General features: G+C 41.6%; 1 protein-coding gene across 5 annotated transcripts; it reads left to right on the forward strand.

Moving 5' to 3' along the window:
• The first annotated feature begins 264 nt into the window (after positions 1 to 264).
• Positions 265 to 14,379, forward strand: TRMO (tRNA methyltransferase O). Of its 5 annotated transcripts, XM_087419432.1 has the most exons (6): positions 265 to 375; positions 5,018 to 5,192; positions 7,600 to 7,757; positions 10,505 to 11,158; positions 11,778 to 11,815; positions 13,920 to 14,001. In XM_087419432.1, exons 1-5 carry the CDS (start codon positions 297 to 299, stop codon positions 11,804 to 11,806), a joined length of 1,095 nt encoding a protein of 364 aa, XP_087275558.1. In that variant the 5' UTR covers positions 265 to 296; the 3' UTR covers positions 11,807 to 11,815; positions 13,920 to 14,001. The 5 variants fall into 5 exon arrangements, with proteins under 5 accessions (XP_087275558.1, XP_087275555.1, XP_004423771.1 ...); XM_087419429.1 differs by lacking the exon at positions 11,778 to 11,815 and having other exon boundaries at positions 10,505 to 11,167; positions 13,920 to 14,379; XM_004423714.3 differs by lacking the exon at positions 11,778 to 11,815 and having other exon boundaries at positions 13,920 to 14,379.
• Positions 14,380 to 22,980: the final 8,601 nt, after the last annotated feature.

Genomic DNA, 22,980 nt, shown 5'->3' on the forward strand with positions numbered 1-22,980 from the left:
CGCGGGGACTCGGAGTCGCTCACCGCCCTGAAAGGGACAGGCAACCGCAGCGGGTCGGCGCGAGACAACTGAGACACGGGCTCGGATGAGGAACCGAGGCGGGGACATTTTCTCGGAGTCCCAACCGTGACCTACCTGCGGGCCGCGACGACGCCCGCCGCGCGCGCGCCCCAATTCCCGGCCGCGCGCCCGACCTTGGCACGGCCCCTCCGGCACGGCTAGTGCGCAGGCGCCAGGCTGGAGACCGGAAGCGGAAAGTTTGAACGCGCTGGTCGGCGCTTGTGTGATCAGTAGCCATGCGCGGCGGTTTGGAGGGGCCAGGGCCTCGGCTCACAGCGACCCCGTGCGGGTGCGTGAAGCCGGATCTGGAGACAGGTAATTCTAAGAGGCTGGTGGTTCCTCTCTCAGAAGAGGCCTAGGAGCAGGCAACCGACTTCACTTCAGAGAGGGACGTGAAATGCGACACCTTGGACTGACGTGCGTCATTCTCTGATTGAGAAGCCTCGGGTCACGTGCTCCAGCGACCACGTGACGTGTCTGAGGCGAGCGGGATGACGTCATCTCTCAGTTTTTTGGTAGCTACGGTCGGCCTGGTCTTGGCGCGGTGGCTGGACTAGCCACGTGCGGTGCAACGGCCTTTGTCTTGGGGAGCTCTCTCTCAGACAGGAGAGGTGGGCTATGTACAGCTGGTGTTAGGACGGTTAGGAGTTAGTAAATGCCAGGAGAGAAGCGTCCTGTGCTGTAGGAAGTGAGGAGGGAGTGGGGCGGGGCAGGGAGTTGGAGGTTGAGGAAATAGTTTTAAACTGGGCCTGTAGAGATGGGCGTGAGTTTGTTTCTCTTTATTTTCATCTCTTTATGTAGAGAAGAATATATTAATTTTAGAAACTAGAGGAAGCAAATGGAAGAAAATTAAAGTAGTCGGCCATCACGCAGAGAAAACCACTGTTAATATATTGGTGTCTATCTTCCACACTTGTTTCAGTGCATAGACACTAGAAATATGAGCTGATATGTTTTATAACTTTAAAAAAGTTTTAAACTGTTTTATAACTTTAAGAAAAACTTAAGATTCATAAAAATCTTTCTATGGCAATGAGTAATTTTAATTTTAAGGGGTTGCTTGCTATTTTGTTTTATAGATGTGCTCTAACTTATTTAACCAGTTCCCTATTGTTGGGCATTTAGGTTATTGCCAGTTTTCGTTGTTCTAAATGAAAGTTCTTGAAACTAAAATCTTTGTCTGTGTTCTAAATATTTAACTTAAATTTCCTAAAAGTACTGTTATCTGGTCAAAGGTCAAAGGTTGTGCTCATTGAAAAGAACTTGTTGCACACTGCCAGATTACAGGTCTAATATTTTAACAGGCAGGAAAGAGCAGGGCTCAGAGGTCTATAGAGCACGGGGTTGGGGAGCTGTAAGTCTGAAGGATAGAACAGGGAGATAGGGGAGCCACTGATTGGATTCAGAGTGTAGAGAACCTTGAATATCAGGCTAAGAAATATGACATCTGTTAACAATGGGAAACATGGAAAGGTTAAAGTTAGAGAGTAGCATGGCATAAGGAACTCAGAGTATGGAAGATTGGTGTAGTGTGTTTTAAGGAGGGAAGGGACGGCAGAGGGGAGACAAATTATAACAAGGTTAATTGGATAGTTCAGGGAAGAGGTGAAAAGGACCTGGACTTTTCTTGTGTATTAATGCAGAAAACGCCGCATTAATAACTTACTGGGTTTTTTCTTATTACACAGTTAATACAGTTGTAATATTGTTAAAATGAGGGAAAAGCCTGAGCAAGGGCTTTAAAAACCACTCGTTACTGAGCAGCTTCTGTTGTACTGTGTGCTTTACATGTTTTAGTAATCTTACGACTTTCCAAGAGAGGTATTATCCTTGTTTCATAGATGAGAAAACTGGGATTCAGAGAGGTAAGCAGTTTTGCCCAAGGTCACACACATAGTGGAGTGGCCCTGTGCTGTTTTTGTCCCTTTTGTCTTCTGATACCAGTCCTAACCCTCCATGTTCTTTTGGGGAACGGCTTCTTCCCCTTGCGGTGAGGTTCTTCTGCCAGTACTCCTCTGGCGTACCTGTGCTTGTCCCTCTCCTGCATGTAGGCAGTTTGATTTAATTGTTGGTTTACTTGTCCATCTCTGTCAATATACTGGACACCCTGGAGAGCGAGAACTGGTTCTTGTTTATGTCTGTACCCAGGCACTTAGCACAGGGCTTACCAAATGGTAGGTACTTAATGTTATTTTGTTTTTTGAGATGTGATTTAAGAGGAAGATCAGGATTCCCCTGGGTGGAGGTTCTCAGGCCTCCACTTCAAGTAGAACACTCAACATTTATATTTGGAAATTATTGAGCATTTATATTTCCAGCATTTATTATCCCAAGAACAGGGGCACAGAGAATATATAAATAGGTTCTGAGGGTTCAGACATTAGAATATGATAAGTTCCCACTGCGTTATTAAATGGCCATTTGATATGTTGAGAATGGTCCCAGACATTTAAGAGGGACATAGTTGAGGGATTCCTGCAACATAGGTCCTTGAGTATGCTTTCAGTCCATTGCTAAAACAGTGTTATGCTGCTTATGTTTTTACGGAGATGCTCAAAGAGGGTTGGAACATATCTAATTGGTTATGACTTAGGTTTGTCATAGCTTATGTGTAATCTGGGAAAAACAGGTATAGACTGATTTGATGAAGTGGTAGCTCGGTGAGGTGTAAACTTGCAGGCCCCCAATCCCGTGGTCGGGGCAGAAAGTCTTTAATCATTATTGCGGATATGACATTTCCTGTGATACTGAAGCATGTCGTGAGATTCTCCCCAGCCAACTGGTAACTCCACTGTGATAAGAGTTCTTGTTTTTTATCTTTTCCCCAAACTTAGCACAGTGCCTAGCAATTGTAGACACTTGGAAAGTTTGTTAAACAAATGAAAACAGGACACAGGGATCCCAGCTGATTAAGTTAGGAGTCCTTTTTGGCTGTTTTCCTTCATGACGTTTTAATGAACACCAGGGAATTGTTTGACGTCAGTTTTTTCATCTTTAAGATGTTTACTATATCTATTCCAGAGAGCGTAGATGAGGATCAAAAAAGGAAAAGAAAAGAATGTCTGTTACATACTTGGAAAAAAAAAAAAATTTGAAGTCATCAAAAACATATACAGTATGGATGGATCTTAGAATCATAATATTGAGAGAAAAAGCAAGTCTGAGAAGATAACATATAGTTTGATATCAGTTTTTATAGAGCTCAAAGACAAAATCATGAAATATTGTTTAGGCATGCTCATGCATATGATAAAATCATATTTAAAAAGGAAGTGAATGATAAAGACTACCTTCAGGCTCCTGTTTATCGCAGGGGGAAAGGAGGGCCGTGGGGCGTGAGAGAAGTGACATAAAAAGATGCAACTTGTTGGTAAAGCTCTAGTTCTTGGGGTGGTGGGGGTATACAGGATTTGATTATACTATAATGCTTTATTACATATGTGTAGCATATATTATGTGTATCAAATAATTTAGTTTTTATAAGTGAAAATTAATGAAAGGTACTGTGAGAGGCAGCTGCAGGCCCTGTGCTGGTAGGATAGATTTAATGGAAGCCGGAAGTACAACGAGGGTCTAGAGTGTCATTATATCAAAGAAGTTAATAAAGCCTTCATGAGGGGGCCGGCCCGGTGGCGCAAGCGGTTAAATGTGCATGCTCTGCTGTGGCGGCCCAGGGTTCGCCGGTTCGGATCCCACTGTGGCAGCGTCCCATATAAAAAGAAAAAGTAGAGAAAGATGAGCACAGATGTTAGCCCAGGGCCAGTCATTCTTAGGAAAAAAAAAAAAAAATAATAATAATAAAGCCTTCATGAAATGTGAAAAAAAAGTTATCTCTAAGTTAAAGATGGTAGTTGTGGATACCTTGGACTTTAAACCTATATTGATGCTGCCTGGCCATTTTTTCTTCTTTTGAAAGGAGTTACTACTTTTTAAAAAAAATTTTTTAATGACTTGTGATTATTGCAAAAATTTCAAATATTACAGAAATTGCAAAGTTAAATATAAAAACAATCCAAAAATCTCTCCACTCTCAATCTCATTTTAACCACTGTTAATATTTTGGTGAAGATCCTTCTAGATAGCTCTCTAGATATATATATGTACATATTTAGATAGGTAAATATGTAAATAAATTTTCATAAATAGGATTATGTTATATGTATTCTTTCACTTTTTCCATTTTAATCAGTTTAGGCTTACATAATCCTTTTTTCCATGCAGCATGAGTTTTTTGAGTACCTACCCTTTTGTAGGCAAGTACTAGACAATGAGATCACAGCAGTAAACCAGACAGAAAACCACCTACCCACATGGAGCTTACATTCTAGAGGGGCAGAGAGCTACTGGACCAAGCCTAACCTGAAATCTATTCTGCCTCTAGATAGTTTAGTAGTATAGTCCCGTGGACTCTCTTTATTGCTTAATTAAACTAGTTTGTTTCATATGTTCTGTTGTTTTCAATTAAAAGTGTCTTTACTTATATACAACCACTGTCTCCTTTTCTTTTGTTATTCTTTGCTTTGTATTTCACACTCCAGCCAATCAAAATAGCTTGTTTTCTGCATATGGTATAACATTTCCCGTTTACCTTTGTGCATGTTTTTCCCTCTATTTGAGATAACCTTTAGCCCTGACCAAGGTCACATAACTTAGTAATGGTAGCATAGAATTTGAATTATATTCATAATAGGTCTTCTACAAATGCCCTCTTCCTTTCATTCTTTCTTTCTTAGACCTGTGCTCTTTCCAGTATTTTACCTAAGGGGATATAACAATGTGTATGGAAGGATGAGGATATTTGTATGTATTCATGAATACTGTAACAATCATGTTTTATAGTTGCATCGCACCTAGTAGATTTTAAAACTATGAAATCAGTGCATTAAGGAAAACATGTTTTCCTACATCTTTGCTTGACCTTTTGACTAATGATTTCTTATCTAATTTTCTTCTGTAGGGAATCTTTTAACTGAGCCAATTGGCTACTTGGAATCCTGTTTCTCAGCCAAGAATGGTACTCCAAGGCAGCCATCCATTTGTAGTCATTCGCGGGCTTGTTTGAGGATAAGAAAGAGCATCTTTAATAATCCTGAACACTCCTTGATGGGCTTAGAAGAGTTTTCTCATGTTTGGTAAGTTGTTTTATAGTTAGAAGTGGTACTTCGGACCAAACCTTGCGCCTAAGTAAAGTGCTCCGGTTGGAAGCAACCTTGGAGCCTGCTGTCCAGATCACCCTCGTCAGTCGCATGGAATTCCTGTACTGTATTCATGCACGTGATTGTCTGCATAACTTGGACACCCTCAGGGGAGCTCGGGATCCACTGAGGGGGCACGTTCCATTTCCCATTGGTTCTGATTGTGATGAACACCTTCTGTTGAGCTGAAATCTGTAGACTTCCTTGATTCTATCCATGAGTTCTGTCCTTGAGACCAGTGGTTGACAAGCTACTGCCCGTGGACCAAATCCATCCCACCTTCTGTTTTTGTAAATAAGTTTATGGGAACACAGCCTCGTACGTCCGTTTCTATGTTGGCTGTGACTGCTTTTGTGCTACAACAGCAGAGTTTAGTAGTTACAACAGAGACTGGTTGGTCTGTAAACCCTAAATATTTACTGTCTGACCCTTTACAGAAAAAATTTGTGGACCATGCTCTAGACCCATGCAGAATTAAGTCTACTCTTACTAAAAAACCAAAGTGACCTTAGAAATCTGGATACTTTAAATAGTGTTACTTGTATTAGGGCCTGTGTTATGCTAGTGGTACTCGGTGTCACTTGGAATGCTGTCTCTGTCCATTCTTCCTCACCCCAACATCAGCAGTCTGAATTGGTCTAATTTTACTGGTGAAGACCTAAAATTAAGTGTTTATTCTTAAATAGTTTATTTTTCGTGTTAATTTGGGGACATGAGTAGAGTAGAAAGAACATGGGTGTTCTGATGTAGTTTGTATGATCTTGGTTGAACTATTTAAGTTAAAAACATCACTGATATAAAAAATGGACTCACAAGTATGTAAAGTGATTTTTCCTTCTCCTATTTTTCTCCTCTCTCATCCCCACCCCCTAGCCCTCTTCAGAGATGATCACTGTTAACAGCCTGGTGTGTTTCCTGCCAGATGTTTTCTTTTTTTCTTTTTCTTTTTTAATACACAGAGAAGCATAAGTGTACACATTTGGGGTGGGTGTTTGTTTTAACACGTGGAACGTGTTCTCTTCACTTAGTATCTGTCATGACACTATGTATAGAGTTCCCTTTTTTGCTTTAGTGGCTCCTGTTATTGTACAGGACAGAGGCACCATGAGTCGGCCACTCCCTTGTTAGTGGAGAATTATTTTGCTGCTATGGTAACGCTGTAACAAACCCCTCAGACACATATTTTTGGGCACTTGTATATTTTTATGAGTAGGATATCAGACATGGATATACTGGGTTAGAGGGTATGCATATTTATGATTTTGGAGAGCTACTGCCGCATGGCCCTCTTAAAAAACCAATTTATAGGGGCCAGCCCGGTGTCATAGTGGTTGGGTTTGTGCTCTCCACTTAGACTTCCTGGGGTTCATGGGTTCGGATCCCGGGCGTGGACCTACACACTGCTCATTAAGCCATGCTGTGGGGGGATCCCACACACAAAATAGAGAAAGATTGGGCCAGATGTTAGCTCAGGGACAATCTTCCTCATCAAAAAAAAAATAAACCAAAGAACAATTTATCTTTCAAAGGTATTTGAAAATGACCTTTTCCCTACACCCTTGCCAACACTACATGTTACCAATTTTGTACATTTTTGCCTGACAGGGAAAAATAGTACATATTTGTTTTCCAGTTTAATTTCTTAATTATTAGTGAGGTTCAACATCTTTTCATATGATTGTTAGCTATTTCTGATTCTTTTGTGAATTGCCTACTCATATTCTTTGCTTAGTTTCCTATGTAGAGTTGTCCTTACGTTTGTGATTTGTGGGAGCAGTTTATATACACAGATATTACCCATTATACATGTAGCAGACATTTTCTCCTGGGATGACATTTTGTAGTATGTAAATTTAAGGATTTAATAGATTCAAATCTGTTACTGTTTTTCTTCATGGATTCCTGCTTTTGTATCTTGTGTAGGAAGGCCTAGTCACGTTATTTAAAATTTCTGAGCCTTAATTTCCTCATCCTTAACATGGGGGATAAGTTATACTTCTTAGGGTTGTTAAGAGGATTAAATATGTCTTAGCATACTCCCTGGCACATAACAGGCACTTACTTAGTAAATATTGTTTAGGCAGGCCCTTTACAAAAATCTGTTAAGTTGTTACCATGCGCCAGTCATTGTGTTAGGGGCAAAGGCTGTAGAGATAAGACTCTGTCTTCCTGCAAGAAATAGGAATGGTTATTATTATTTTTTCCCACTGATTACATTTTAGTACCATTAAAAGCATTCCTCCTGTTTTAATTTGTAGGGATTAAAATTTTTTCCCCCTCAAATCATTATGCTAAATTAACTTGTTCTCTTTTCTTACTCAGCTGTTTGGTTTATTTTCAATAGGATTTTGTTTGTTTTTCACAAAAATGGTCATTTGAGCTGTAAGGCAAAAGTGCAGCCTCCTAGGCTGAATGGTGCGAAGATTGGCGTCTTCTCCACAAGGAGCCCGCATCGTCCCAATGCCATAGGTCTGACCCTGGCCAAACTGGAAAAGGTAGAAGGTAACGCATTTCGTTTCTACTTTTACCTTTTTTCTTTAACCAAAAGAAATCTTATAAAATCAACATAGTATTCAGCAGGGGCTGTTATTCAGACCAATGATGTTTATTAACCCCTGAAAACCACTAGACATTGAAGAAAAAATGAAATCATTAAAAGAATGTCAGCATTGAAACGCTTTGAAATAAGCTCTCACAGGATGCTGAGAGTTTGTTTATATCATTGCATTTATTAAAAGTTATTAAATTATTTAAAGATAATATTTCATAATCATTAAATTAGTAACCCAATTTTCTCTGACTTGGAATGCAGTAAATACAAAATGCTTTGGAAATAATTAGACACTTTCAAAATTTCACACATAGTAACTGGTTGGACATGCGTATATGGTAAGCACATAGGGTGGTGGTGTATCATTTCTTCCTTGCGGCCTTGAGGAAATGAACGTGTATCATGGCTGCAGTGCAGCCGTCAACTGTGATGTATGGTAGAGGATCTGGGATGAATTGCACTATAGGATCAAACATCTGTCAGATTGTGGAAGTACCTGTGCAAAATACCAGGTTAGTTTTAACTGTGTTCATATTTAACCTAGTTACTGAGCTGTGCATTTTTGGAAAGTGTCCCGTTCTTGAATCACTCTGACCTAATGAGCACGTTTGTTAGAGAGGCAGAAGATGGAACGGCAGGTAGACTGTGAGTCAGGAGACCATTCCAGGCTTGCACTTGCTTGTTCATAAAGTGGGCAAAGGAGAAGGATCTGCCCTCTCTGGGACTCCACAGGATTTTTTTGAGGATTTGGGGAGACAAAAGCTCTAAGTGCTTTTCAGGCTATTGGGTGCTAAAAAGATGAGAGCAGTTATTTTGCAGATTCTTTTCCAGAACTTGAACTCTCCTGCTGGATTGTTTCAGCCGTGCCTTGGGTAGATTTTTCAGAAAAATTCTGAGGCTGATCCAACTTGAGTTTTCTCAGTTTGTGATGGCTAACTGACTTGGGTAACAGTACTGGGACATTTTGTGATCATTTGTGCAACCCACATATGTTTTCCGAGCACTGAATATGTGCCAGGCGTTGCTCTAGGTGCTGGGGATATAGCGGTAAACAAATCAGATAGAAATCCTTGCCCTACAGAACTTAACATTCTGACGGGGGAGGTCTAATCAGAAAGGTGAGAGTCACACAGTCGCACTATAGACACTCTTATTAAATAGGCGTTATGGTGACTACTGGTGTTTGTGTGGTGCGTTACAGTTTATAAAGGACGTTCATGTACATTTTCTTACAGTGGCTCTGTGGGTTTGATAGGGTAGCAATCTCCATTTTATGGATGAGAGGCACTGAGGTTCTTTAATCTATCACTTAGAAAGTCCAGAATCGTGTTTCCAGAGTTCCAGGCTCATTCACAGATAGCATGTTTTAGAAATCAGAGTCCTTTGTTAGTCGTGTTTTTCTTAAATAGAGACAGAATCGACTGTGGTCACATGCAGTTTTTTGATTCTCATTTGGCCAGTTTCCCAAAGATCAAGTTAGTAGACTGTGTACCAGTAGCAGGAACTGGACAGCAGCTGTGTGGGACAACAGGAGACCTGTCCTTAATATTTGGTAATGGAGTTGTATGGTCTCCTTAATTGCTTGAGTCTTGATGGAGTATTAGATTTCTATTGCTGTGTGACAAATTACCATGCACTTATCAATTTAAACAATACACATTTGTTATATGTTTGAGATGTTATTATGTTTCTGTGGGTCAGAAGTATGGGCATAGCTTAGGGTCCTCCACGTTTCTGTGGGTCAGAAGTATGGGCATAGCTTAGGGTCCTCCACTTAGAATCTCACCCGACTGCAATTAAAGTGTCAGCTGGGGTAAGTTCTTATCTGGGGTAAGTTCTTATCTGGAGGCTTGAGTGTGGAAGAATCCGCTTCCAAGCTCGCTTAGGTTGTTGGCAGACTTCACTTCCTTGTAGGTGTGGGACGGAGGACCCCAGCTTCTTGCTCATTGTTGGCTGGTGGCCGCCCACAGTGCCTGGAGACCACCTGCAGTTGCTTGCCGCATGGGCTTTCCCAGTGTGGCTGGTTACTTCGTCAAGCCCACAGGGAGAGTCTCTGAAGTGAGTCTGCTAGGAAGCATGGGAGTCTTAGATAACATAGTAGTCACTGGAGTGATATCGAGTCACACTCAAGAGGAGGGGATTATACAAGGCTGTATAACACCAGGAAGTGGGCATCATGGGGGCCACCTCAGAGTCTGCCACAATGGAAACCCTCATCTGTCCCACAGAGATAATACTGAGGACTCTGATGTGGCTGGAACTCTGATGAGTTAGAAGCTCCAGTGGTGCAAAGACGAGTTGGCCCATGCAGTGCTCAAGGGCCTACTCACTGTCTAGGGAGAGAGACTCTAAGCAGGTCATTGCCAGATCACGTGAGAAGCCCTCTAGGAGAGGTTTGTACACCCATTCCTCTGTGGAACCCAGAGGAAAGAACACTTATGTCTGGAAGAGCCAGAAAGGCTTTGTAGAAGAGGTGTTATGTGAGAGCCTTGAAGAGCAAGTAGGAGTTTGACAGGTAGAGAAGAGGGTGGGTTTCCAGGTGGAAAGAAAAGTGTTTGTCGGCAGGTGTAAGAGAGCCTGGTGCATAAGAGAATTGTGACTAAGCTTGGTGGGGCATAAGCAGATGGTGTTGGTTCTCCAATTGTTTGCACTCTTCTTCATTGTCGATATTTCTAAGAGGATGTTTCTCACATTATAGGTGGAGCTATATACCTTTCTGGAATTGACATGATTCATGGCACACCCGTACTAGACATAAAGCCCTACATAGCTGATTATGACTCGCCACAAAATTTGATTGAGCCTTTAGGGGACTTTAATGTATGGAATAACCAACATAAAACAAAAAGCATGTCCCAGTCTGATGGCAAGAGTGACAGCTGTGACCAGCGACAGCTCTCAGCGTACGATGAACCACCACCCTACAGATGCACTAAGGAGAAACCTAAATATCCTGAAGACAGAACTTCGGGAGAAAACAACTTGAAACGCGACACAGCAAGAGTCCAGCAAAGCTCGCCTAAGCACAAGGAGAGAGCAGCACACTTGGGTTTAGGGTCAAGAAGTGGTCAAAGTCTGAGTGTGGCAGAAGAGCACATTGACCCATATTGTCTGGAGAAGAGCTTTTCAGAGGAAGGAACAGATAAGCGGCTAAGGGGAGGGAGAGAAGCAGTGGTCCCACGAGGAAACAGTGCTGAGAGGCAGCTGGTGGCTGCTCACTGCCCTTCCAGGATGGGTGATGCAGCCCACCGCAGTGTGGTTCCCGCCTGGGTGAGGGAGGCCCCTGTGGCCCCCTTGGAAGTCCGGTTTACACCGCACGCAGAGATGGACCTTGGGCACCTCAGTTCGGAAGGTGAGCCAGGTACTTTCCATTTCTTAATTCTGAATGAGAGATGAGCTTTTACTAGGAGATTTAGCCCAATTTAGTACTTCTGAGGGCCGTTATATGGAGTATTTGTCAGTGTGACCGGTTGTAAAGAACTGTAGGAGTATAAAATAATATTTGGGCAGCACCATCATCTGACGACTTTCATTCACCAACTGTTCGTGCAGCGCAGTGAGTCCCAGGCACGCAGTAAAGTGTTTGCTGAGAGTGGCTCCTGCCTCATGGGATGGCCCGTGATTTAGGGCCTCGTGTCTGTCTGGTACAGTAGTTCTTGGAGTTTTCAGACAGCATTCAGAAGCTAAATTGTGCTTCTTCTGTACTTAAGCAGATTACGTTTTTTTCATCTGTTTAGTATCTGACTAGAGAAATGCCCCATCTTACTCTGTCAGGTGGCTGATAGCTTAGCCTCTGGCTCTGAGCCCAGAAGTAAGAGGGAAAGAGTTCTTTTAGCACAGAAGTTGTCCCTTAAAGTCCCAGCACTAGAGACATACACTTTACTATGGAAGAAAGGCCACAGGGGTTTTACTTGGAGCCTGTTTACGTTAACACATGGTTCTTAACAAACGTTGTTGTCTGGTTTCTCTAGCCCCCAGCAGATCCCAAGCAGCAGTCTAGAAGGAAGAGGTGGGTGCAGTGAGTGGTTCCATTAAAGTTGCCAAGGAGATGTCAGGCTTCATCTGCTACTGGAGAGTTGTGTTCTCGTTCTTCTAAGGCTTTGTGTTTAAACAAAGTATTTGATTTTTAAATTGATCTCTTTATTTAAAAAGTTTTGTTTATGAAGGTCGTTTCATCACTGTATACAGTTGATGGGAGGAGGAATTTTTAGTTTTAAAAGGAATTTGTGGTAGGACAAAGCAGATGCTTTATATTGGAAAAATATATGTATACTGGAAGACACTTTATATTGACTTACTCCTCGTCTTGTGGTTATTGTTGAATGCTTCCTACTTTGGAAACTTGTGTTATTTTTTAAACTGCAGTGTATCTGAGAGGTTACATTATGCCTTATTGATAAAAATGGTTAAAAAGAGAAATTATGAAATATAACTATAAAGCAGGCACTGATTTCTAACAGAGAGGAGAATTTAGACCCAGTACAGAAATAAGAAATTACCTCAGAAAGTTCAGCGTCTAGAAAAATTGGCTGTGGAAGAGAGTGCTGTGGGCACACAAGGGAGAGAAGGGTTCTGACTTGGGGAGTGGGGAGGGAACCTGGGAAGGCTTCCTGAAGGAAAAAGCATTTGAGCTGAGCCTGAAAGGATAAGTAGGACGGGAAGTGAGAGGAGAGGGGCACCTATGCCCAATGAACAGCCAAGCAAAGGCCTGGAGCTTCGACCAGAGACACACACTGAAGAGTAATGTGTTTGGAACTCCTCTTTTTTGAGTGGCCTTAGAGTCATTTTATGAGCTGTGCTATTGCACGAGGAATCTTATCACTGCATAATTGGTCCTTGGTTTTTGGCCAAAAATTGAACTTCATGGCTTTACTTACCAGCTTTTGTATTGGATGTAGCCCAGAGTGATTTTTAGCTATTTTCTTTTTTCTTAATTTTTTTATTGCGGTAACATTGGTTTATAACATTGTATAAATTTAAGGTCTACATCATTATACTTCTATTTCTGCATAGATTACATCATGTTCACTACCCAAATACCAATTACAACCCATCACCACACACATGTGCCTAATCATCCCTTTCACCCTCCTCCCTCCCCGCCTTCCCCTCTGGCAACCACCAATCCAATCTCTGTCTCTATGTGTTTGTTTGTTCTTGTTGTTATCTTCTACTTATGAGTGAGATCATATGGTATTTGACCTTCTCCCTTTGGCTGTTTTCTAAAAACTGAATTTACTTTTAGAAGGATGAAGATCCACCACCACTCCAGATGATATTTTGAGCAGGGACAACATTGTTTAAAGCATATGCCTTCCTGGAAGGGCCTGCACTTCCTTTGGATGTATGTTATGTTGTGGCTATTAAAAACTAGGTCACAGCTATTTTTTAATTTAAGTTTTGTACATAATGTATTTTAGAAATTAAAATATGTCTACAATGATATAAATGTAGGGAGTTTTGCTGCTTGACAGAGTAAGCATCTGTTTACCTGAAATGCACACCTGGTGGAACAGAGTGGCCTGTTCCCTAGTGATGGCATTGAACTTTCTCAGTGTGTCTGTCTCACTGGTTCCACAAGGCCTCTCTCATGTCCTTGTTCCTTAGGAATGTGGGGTTACCTGTAACGTGGGGCTGTGATGCCGGCTCTCTGGGGCATCCTCCCTGCCTGTAGCGAGGGCTCTGGGTGTGTGTGCTTTAGTCCTCTCTCTCGTGGCTTTCTGAGAATGCTGGGACTTCCGTGCACATCCCTGACCATCCCTCCATTGTGAGAAGAAAGTTACAAGGAATTGAAGTGAAGTCTGCATCGAGCATAGAAAAGTGGCATTTAGGTTGTCAGAACACGAAAGCTCAGCTCTCCTAGTTAGGGAACTAAGGAAGAATACCACCAATTTTTTTGTTCAGCAGATGAAGATTTGAGGGGTGTGTAAGTTTAATCTAATGACAGTAAATACCACTGGAAGGTGACATTCTCTGTAAAGAATGAGTAGATTTCCGGACCCTGTTCATTTTAAGTGATGTTCAAGGGACCAACCAAACTCCACGTTGAAGTTCCCTGTAATGAAACTTGACCTGCATGATTTTGAACATAAGTTCTGTTCTTCTCATTGCAGATGTCGGTCAGGTGTCATTTAAATATTTTCAGTCAGCAGAGGAAGCAAGGCATGCCATCGAGGCTGTGTTGTCCGCCGACCCTCGATCTGTGTACCGACGGAAGCTCTGCCAGGACCGTCTTTTCTACTTTACTGTAGACGCGGCACATGTCACTTGCTGGTTTGGTGACGGCTTTGCAGAGGTTCTGAGGATCAAGCCGGCTTCTGTGCCTGCTCAGATGACTGACGGCGCGGAGTCCGCGGCGTCTCTGGGTTGTCGGTAGCGTCTGTCGTGTCTTGCAGCCCACCTCGTTGACTGTGGAGGTGGCTGCTGGATTTCCTGTACAAGCTAATGGTGGGCCTTCTTTGTAGAAAGAAGCAGCACTTTGTGATCTCACTGCTCTGATTGATTTGGGTTGTTCAAAATATTTATTTGAAAAACGTTTAATTTTATTTAATAAATTGAGAGAGATGAAATTTAGAGAAATCGCCATATGCTTTTTGATTGGTTAATATTGAAGAATCTGAAGGTGATGATATCTCAGTGATTTCTGAAAGGAGCCGATTGTTGTTGGCACTTGACAAAATTGGGTAGAGATCGTTCCAGCAGAGACTTTCAAGCTGAGGGGATCTGTTCAACAGTTCACATCGGTTTTCCTGTCTGGAAAAGGCTGACCTCCCTATTTTATTCTAAATCAAACTAAGTTATGATATCTTAGGAAACTAACAAATCAAAAACAATTGCTTATAAAAATCTTAGAGGTTAAACCGCTGGTTCAGAGACTGTCATACGCACACGTATGAGTACAGGCATATCTCCGTTTATCAAGCTTCGCTTTATTCTGCTTTGCAGATACTGCTTTTTTTACAAGACCCTCCACCAGCAAAAACATTACGACTCACTGAAGGCTTAGATGATGGTTAGCATATTTTAGCAATGAAGTATTTTTACATTAAGGTATGGCTTTTTTTTTTTTATAATTTTATTTATTTATTTATTTTTCCCCCCCAAAGCCCCAGTAGATAGTTGTGTGTCATAGCTGCACATCCTTCTAGTTGCTGTATGTGGGACCACGGCCTCAGCATGGCCGGAGAAGGGGTGCGCTGGCGCGCGCCCGGGATCCAAACCCGGGCCACTAGCAGCGGAGCGCGCGCACTTAACCACCAAGCCACGGGGCCGGCCCTAAGGTATGGCTTTAAATTAAGGGTTTTTTAAGACATAATGCTATTGCACCCTTAATAGACTACAGTATAGTATAAACATAACTTTTATATACACTGGGAAACCAAAAAATTCCTGTGACTTGCATTATTTTGACTCGCGCTTTATTGCGACTCGCGCTTTATTGCAGTGGCCTGGAACCGAACCCACTGAGGTACGCCCGTTTATACATTTAATCCTGATCCCAAAATAGAGACTCCAAGATTTCTTTGGATGTCTTTGTCACCCCCGTAAGTTCAAGAAAATAACTTAGTTACTGTTTTATTTTTTATTTATTCTATGACTGTTTACTGAGAACCTGGTATGGGTTAGGTTTTGGTGATGAGATGAACAAGATGCAGTTCTTGTTGCAAGTCATAGTTAGTGGAGGAAATAAGACAAGCACATTATTGTATTACAGTTAGATAATATAGTAATAAAGTACATGGTTCCTGTGTAGTAACATGTAGGAAGTAATTGTAAGAATGTTTGCCTATAGGTGATTTTAATGATGTGATCCCAGATAACTGAAGATTTATGATCAGTGAAACCAGCTTAGACATCTGTCAACATGACATAGGCTTTCCTAATCACAATTGTAAATCTTAATAGTTGATTGATCATGGTTTCGAAATGAGCCTTGCTGCCTGTAGATGCTTGCCCAGAGTCATCTGTGGCTGATGACTCTGCACTCTGGAACCAAATTGGGTTGTCTTTGAGGTTACATAGAACCTCCTGGGGAGGTATTTTTAATTTGATGTTTAAAATTAACTTTTTATTTTGAGATAGTTATAGATTCACAGGAAGTTGCAAAAATAGTGCAGAGGCCCCGTGTACCCTTCATTTAGCTTCTTCCAGAGGTAAAATCTTACATAACTAGAGTATAATATTAAAACTAGGAAGTTGACATAGGTACAGTCTACTCTTTAGTTTGATTTTGATATCTGTTCTCTTAAAAAACTTATTTGAAATTGAATCAGGGCTTAGAGCACAAAATGTTGATATTTAATATGGAAAAAATAATTCTGGGGACGATACGAACCACCTGTCTGGCAAGAGGACTGTTCAGTTGTTTGGGGTTTTAATATACATTCTCAGGATTTTAGAACTAAAATCGTAAATATAATCCAGGTTAGTTCTCTGCCAGCTCACCGGTCTCTTCAGTATTCCCAGTTTGGCCTTCTAGCCCCTGCTTCAGCCCCTCAGTGATGACCCTTCACCCCTGCCCTGTGTAGCTCATTACGTATGGACAGTGCTCGTTGTTAAATGTTCTGCCTTTATGAGAGATAAAATCTGTTCTCTGATAACTCCACCCTCTAGTGGGGCCACATAGCGTGAGGCTGACGGCACTCCTGTGTTAGCCTGTCAGATGCCATTCCAGCTCTCCACCCCTCCGTCATCTCTTGGCTGAGCACCCCCAAGCTGTTTCTCATATAACCTGTTCTCAAGCTTCTCACCATCCCCAATCCTTGAGTTCCCTGTATGGGCTTTTCTCTCTAGGCATGTATTTCCAGTGTCCTGTTGTGAAGAAATTTGGATCTCTAGGTGATAAATTTCCATCCTTCACAAAGAGAAATAGTTTGAAGCAAGTCTTATATTCTTTTTCATCTTGGAAACTTTTTCAAAAGAGGAAGAAAGGGACACAGTTCTCTGTACTATGCTTAAATGACATCCACCTTAAATTTAGCCTTTGCTTTTTGGTGCCTGTAGAGGGAGCCCTTGATAGGTGATTATTTTCACTAGCTTGGTGATAAACTCCAGGAGTTCAAGCTGTTCAGGTAATTTTGGCTTTCGGCCCACCTGCCCCACTTCCACAAGAAATGCTGATTCTTGTCAATCACATATAGGAAGAGATTAGAAGCTTGAGTGCCATTTATTAAATTTTTAAATTGTAACTTTGCTTAAGGGGTGAGATGGATTATTCCAGAATGTGGAGGCTGTGCACAACCAGGTAATTTGACTCATTAGCCAAACCCATGAGCATGCGTGTACAAGGCATTCACTCTGGTTATGTTTGTGACTTTTTTTCTTTGGAGAGAAGAAAATGAAGTTGAAGACATGAATCAACTTCTTGTTGGTAGTTTTCTTTTTATGATATGGTCCCAAAGAAGGCAGATGAGGACTCAATAATATTGAAATCTGTATCAGTTACTGAACTTTTATCATGTCCTTGGCACTGGGCTGTGGTACCTTTTGGTCATCGATCAGAGGTTAAGTAAGAGCCTCAGGCTCACACAGCTGATCAGCCATGTGTTGAGGTTTCCACCCATCCGGTCAGGCCCCTTCCCAGCCTGGCTCTACTGCCTCCCCCAGTGCAGATGCAGATGCTCAGCCAAGCATGCTGGTTTATTTGAGGGTCAGCAGTTCCATATGCTTAAACACAGGACTTTTTACTTAGAGCGATGTTCATGGGAATCCAACCACTAATGAAGAACAGGTTGAGGAATAAGGGCAGAAAAGCCCATTCCCACCAGCTCTGTCTGGAAGCTCCAGGGAAGCGGGGGTGGGGGGTGGAAGATGCGGAGAACACTGGGTTTGGCTTCAGGAACTTCAAGTGCTGTTTTCTGCTCTGCCTTTTGCTGGCTGTGTGACCTTGGGCAAGTCCCTGTATCCATCTCCAGCTTCCTGACCTTACAGGGTTGTTACAAGGATAGTGCCTGGGAAAGTGTTTTCTAAAGTCTTTAGTGGTCTGTAAACCTAGGTGAATCTTGATTGTGCCTGTCTTCATTGACACCCTTCCTCTGCCACACTGCTGTGGCTTACCTGGCTGGACAAGCAGATTCAGGGGAGTCAAGGGGTCCCTAAAATCCAATATATGGATGGCTTCTGTTTTCTTTTTTTATTACAGAAATACTTAAAAAAAAAAAAAAAAAAAGGACTCCTTTTGGCAAGTTATATGATGTTTTGCTAAGGGAGATATCACCAAGTGCCCCCACCTTAAGGACCGGTTGGCATTATGCCACCTGCCCAGGGTAACTTCTTCCTCCCTCCCGGCTTTTCCTCCTGGGGTCGTACATGTACCCTGTGCTCCCTTCACTGCCCACGTGCACAGTCCCCAGCTCAGTCCCTTTCTCACCCATGAGCCTCTTGAGCGCCTTTCTCTTCACATCCTTTCCTGATTCCAGCCCAGATAGTTCAGGACAATCTCTGCCTTTTATAAGAAAATAAAATTGGCATCATGGTATGAAATCATTAAAGTAAGTTCTACCTCTATGACTGAGAAGAGGCAAGTCATACATTTTAAAGCTGAAAGAAATATAATAGGGATTTTTTTTTCATTGTTAAAAATAAGGCTCCTAATCTAGGAGGTCACAAAATGACTCTCCAGTATCTCTATTCTCCTCGCTGCCCCTTCTCTGCCTCTGTGGATTCCAGCAGGTGCAACTCAGAGAGTTCAAGGTTTAGGTCAGTGCATGTGACTGAACAACAAGCAAAGAAAAGCCTTTTCAGTGCCCATGGGGGCGAAAACTCAGTGATACACTGTTTTTTGATGGAGGGGGCCACTTGGCCTATGAACTCAACTACATGAACCAACCAAATTTGAGTCAATGTGTATTTATGTCATACCGACAAAAATGGTGGGATTGGATGTGATACAGTGTTATCAACCTCTCCTGCTTGTAGATAACTTGAAAATTCTATTCAGATTGTTCACCAATTCTTCATGCAATTCAAGAAATATGAAAGTTTTTTATTCAGTGTCAACAATTTTTATTTTAAAAAACCCACATGCTAAACACTGACAAACTGTCTAATAATTCTTCACATTGGTATAGACATTATGGTTTACAAAGCCACTTTAAATATATTATCTCATTTGATATCTTAGCAACATTATGGGTTAATTTTGCTTCTGAGAGCTGAGCTGGGGGCCTAACTGCTGTTTAGAACAGGGGTCAGCAAACTACAGGCTGAAGGCCAAGGTCAGCCCACAGCCTGCTTCTGTGCAGCCTAAGAGCCAAAATTGGTCTTTATATTTTTAAAAGATTATAAACCAAAAAAACCCAGAGAATAACACGTGACAGAGACTGGTCTGCAAAGCTGAGAATATTTGCTCTCTGGCCCTTTATAGAAAAAATTTGTTGACTCTGATTGAGAACATTATTTCACTAAAAATGTTTTGAGTTCCAGAGAGGTTATTTACAAATTAAGTTTTTAGGTTATCACATATTTCTAAATCAAGGACTATCTGTATTTGGAAAGGATTTAGTCATGAGCCATGTGAGAAAGTCTGTAAGACATAAATAGTATGTATTATAATGTCCTATTCGTATGTGTAAACTGAGATCATACAAATCCATGTTTACACATATGTAGAGAATTTATAGAAGGATAAAAGTATGCTAACAACAGTTACCTCTGGGAGGCGGGCTCTGGGGGCTCATTGGGGAAGGAAACTTCACTTTGCTCTCTTCAGTAGGTTATAGATATGTTTTCTAATCACGAGCACACGTTTTTATATGTGGAACTTAAGGAGAGTAAAATGTCCAGTCCTCAAACTGGACTGGACCTGATATGTTGGTGTAACTTAACTAATAAGTTAGATTTATGTATCTAAGTACAGAACTATATATCCTTCTTCTTCCCTCCCTCCCTCCCCCAAAATCTGGTAAATATGGTTAGAGACATTTTTACTTTTTCCTGAAACATCACATGTGGATCATAAAACCAAAAACCGCCCAGGTCACACATCAGCTGTGAAGCTGCGCCAGTTTGGGGCAGGTAAACTGTCTGAGCCTGGGCAGCTTGTCCCCGAGGATGCACTGACGCTTTCTGATCTTCAGAGATGGGGTGTTGGATAAGGCATTGTGTCTCCAGGTGGAAGACAGGCGCCTATGTGGATGGTGTTACTGGCAGAGGGCTGAGCTGCCAAGAGGGCCTTAAGCCCAGTACTCTCCAAACCTGTGCAGTTCATCCAGTGTGGACCAAGGGATGGGTCTCTGCTTGTAGGATCCACTCACTCATCAGCTCCACCCACTGGTTCTCTGTGTACCTGCACTTAGTGAGCTCACAGGCCACGTGACTGGTGGGGATTGCTCTCCCTGTGTCCCCAGGGCTGGCCCTTACCCACTGTCAGAATGAGAACTCTGAGCTCAGTCAGAGGAAAGGAGAGGCTTGGAGCTGGGGATCGGCTGTGCCCACTAGGTAAGGGGGTTGTGCTGTGGTGGAGGTGGGGTGGACTAGGAGGAAGGGCAGGCAGGCATGTTGGCAGAGAGCAGAGCAGAGCCTGTGTTGGGCGTGGAGTAGGGCTGTCAACAGATTTGGAGGCTCAGTCTCTGCCTGGCTTGGGGGAGGAGTTGAGATCTGAGAGAACTGGCAGAGCCAAGGCAGGACTGAGTCCCAGAGGGGTTAGGCAGGTTATCCAGGGGACCTCAGGGACCTCAAGGCAAGAACTCCCTCATATTGAAGTTGGAGATTTTTATTCCTTAGTTCTAACATCCCATCTTCGCCAAGATATAAGATCACGTTCAAAGATACCTTCAGTATAGTAGGATAACGTGAATAAGGAGTGCTTGCAAGTGATGAAACAAAGGGAAAACAAATGACTTAAAATGGGTTGATAAGTGAAGCCATGCACAAAATGTCCACTGGGTCATGAGGTGGAGGAGCTTGGGCATCAGAGTTTGCCCTCTCTTCCTGTTGGGAATCCTTCACCACCACGTGAGCAAGCCTGGGTTAGCTTGCTGGATGATGAGAGATACATGGCTGAGTGTGAGCTGACACAGGATCATGAGGAAAAAAATGTTCATTATTTTAAGCCAGTAATTTTGGGGTGGTTTGTTATAAAGCAAAAGCTAGCTTATATATTTAGCTTCCATGCTCTTGAGAGGAGCAGTGGAAAGATGGAGTTTATCTAATAGGAGGGTTTAACATGAAAAAATCCTAAAATGATGGTGGAGTCTTTAGGGCAAAGTGGATTTTTGTGATGAAAATCATGACAGAGTAGTAATAAATATTAGAGCTAACATTTACCAAGCACTGTGGGTCAGGTATGGGGCTAAGACATGGATTATCTCATTATGAGGGAAGATACAGTTATTGTTTCCATTGTGCTGATGAGCAAACTGAGGCTCAGGGACATGAAGTTGCTTTACAAGATGACATAGCTAAGAAGGGGGAAGACTTAGGATATAAATCATGAGTCTGTCCAACTGCAGAACCAATATTCTTAAACACTAACTCCAAGGTTTCTAGCCTAGGAGAATCTGCAAATGGCAGTTCCATAAATACAAATAGAAGAGCCAGAAAGCAGAACTAAAACCGAGTTCATCACCTCTCTCCCTCAAATCACATCTCTGATTTCTGAATAAACATAGAGTGAACCCATGCGTTTGTTTCTACTGCCTGCTAAAATCCCAATAAATGGCAGCAAAAAAGAGCAAATTAAATTCAAAGTAAGCAGAAGAAGGGGATAATAAAGATCAAAGAAGAAATCAATGAAACAGAAAACAAAAAAAATGGAAATCAATAAAACCAAAAGCTGGTTCTTTCAGATCAATAAAATTGATAAACTTCTGGCCAGACTGAATTGGAAAAGAGAAGACACTAACTAACAATATCAGGAATGAGAGAGGTGACACATCTATAGATTCTACAGATAGTTAAAGGGGATATTATGAACAACTTTATGCCAATAAATTTAAAAACTTTGATGAAATGTATGAAAAATATGAAAGATACAAATTATCAAAATTCACTTAAGAAGAAATAACCTGAATAGCTCTATATATCTATTAAAGAAATTGAAATTATAGTTAAAAACCTTTTCATATTCTGGTGCAGATGGCTTCACTAGTGAATTCCAGCAGACATTTAAGGAAGGAAAAAGAATTCTAAACAGACTCTTCCAAAATATTGAAAAGGAGGGAGTACTTTCTAGCTCATTCTATAAGCCCGATATTACCCTATACCAAAACCAGGCAAAAATATTACAAGAAAGAAAACTAAAGACCAATATTTCTCAGCATAAATTCAAAAATTCTAAATAAAATTTTAGAAAATTTAATCCAACAATATATCGATGGGTAATAGATCATGACCAAGTAGGATTTATCCTAGGAATGTGGGGCTGGTTTAACATTTAAAAAAATCAATCGGCATAATTCACCATATTTACAAACTAAAAAAGAAAAACCATATGATCATTTCAATAGATGCAAAAAAAGCATTTGACCAAATCTAATATCCATTCCTGGTAAAAACTCTCGGAAAACTAGAAATAGAAGGGAACTTCCTCAGTCTGATAAAGGACATCTACAAAAAACCTACAGCAAACATCATGCTTGAAAGACTGAATGCTTTCCACCTTAAGATCGACAACAAGACCAGGATGTCTACACACCCCACCTCTATCCAGTACTGTAGTGGAGGTACTAGCTAATGCTGTAAGGCAAGGAAAAGAAAGAAAAGGCATATAGATTGGAAAGGGAGAGATATAATTTTCCTTATCTACAGATGACGTGTCTATGTAGAAATCCTAAAGACTCAACCAAAAAAAACAGGGCCAGCCTGGTGGCGTAGTGGTTAAGTTCACGTGCTCTGCTTCGGTGGCCCGGGGTTCGTGGGTTCAGATCCTGGGTGTGGCCCTACGCATCGTTCATCAAGCCATGCTGTGGTGGCGTCCCACACAGAGCAGCTAGAAGGATGTACAACTATGACATAGAACTATCTGCTGGTGCTTTGGGGAAAAAAAAGGAAAAAAGGAGGAAGATTGGCAACAGATGTTAGCTCAGGGGCAATCTTTGTAAAAAAAAAAGCCACTAGAACTAATAAGTGAGTTTAACAAAGTCATAGAATATAAAGTCAAAGAACAAGAATCAATTTTATCCCTCTATATTAGCAATGAACAATTGGAAATTTAAATAAAAATACCATTTACAT

Source organism: Ceratotherium simum, chromosome 29 (assembly GCF_057802395.1).
Source record: "Ceratotherium simum simum isolate JZ-2026a chromosome 29, ASM5780239v1, whole genome shotgun sequence".
Taxonomy (NCBI): domain Eukaryota; kingdom Metazoa; phylum Chordata; class Mammalia; order Perissodactyla; family Rhinocerotidae; genus Ceratotherium; species Ceratotherium simum.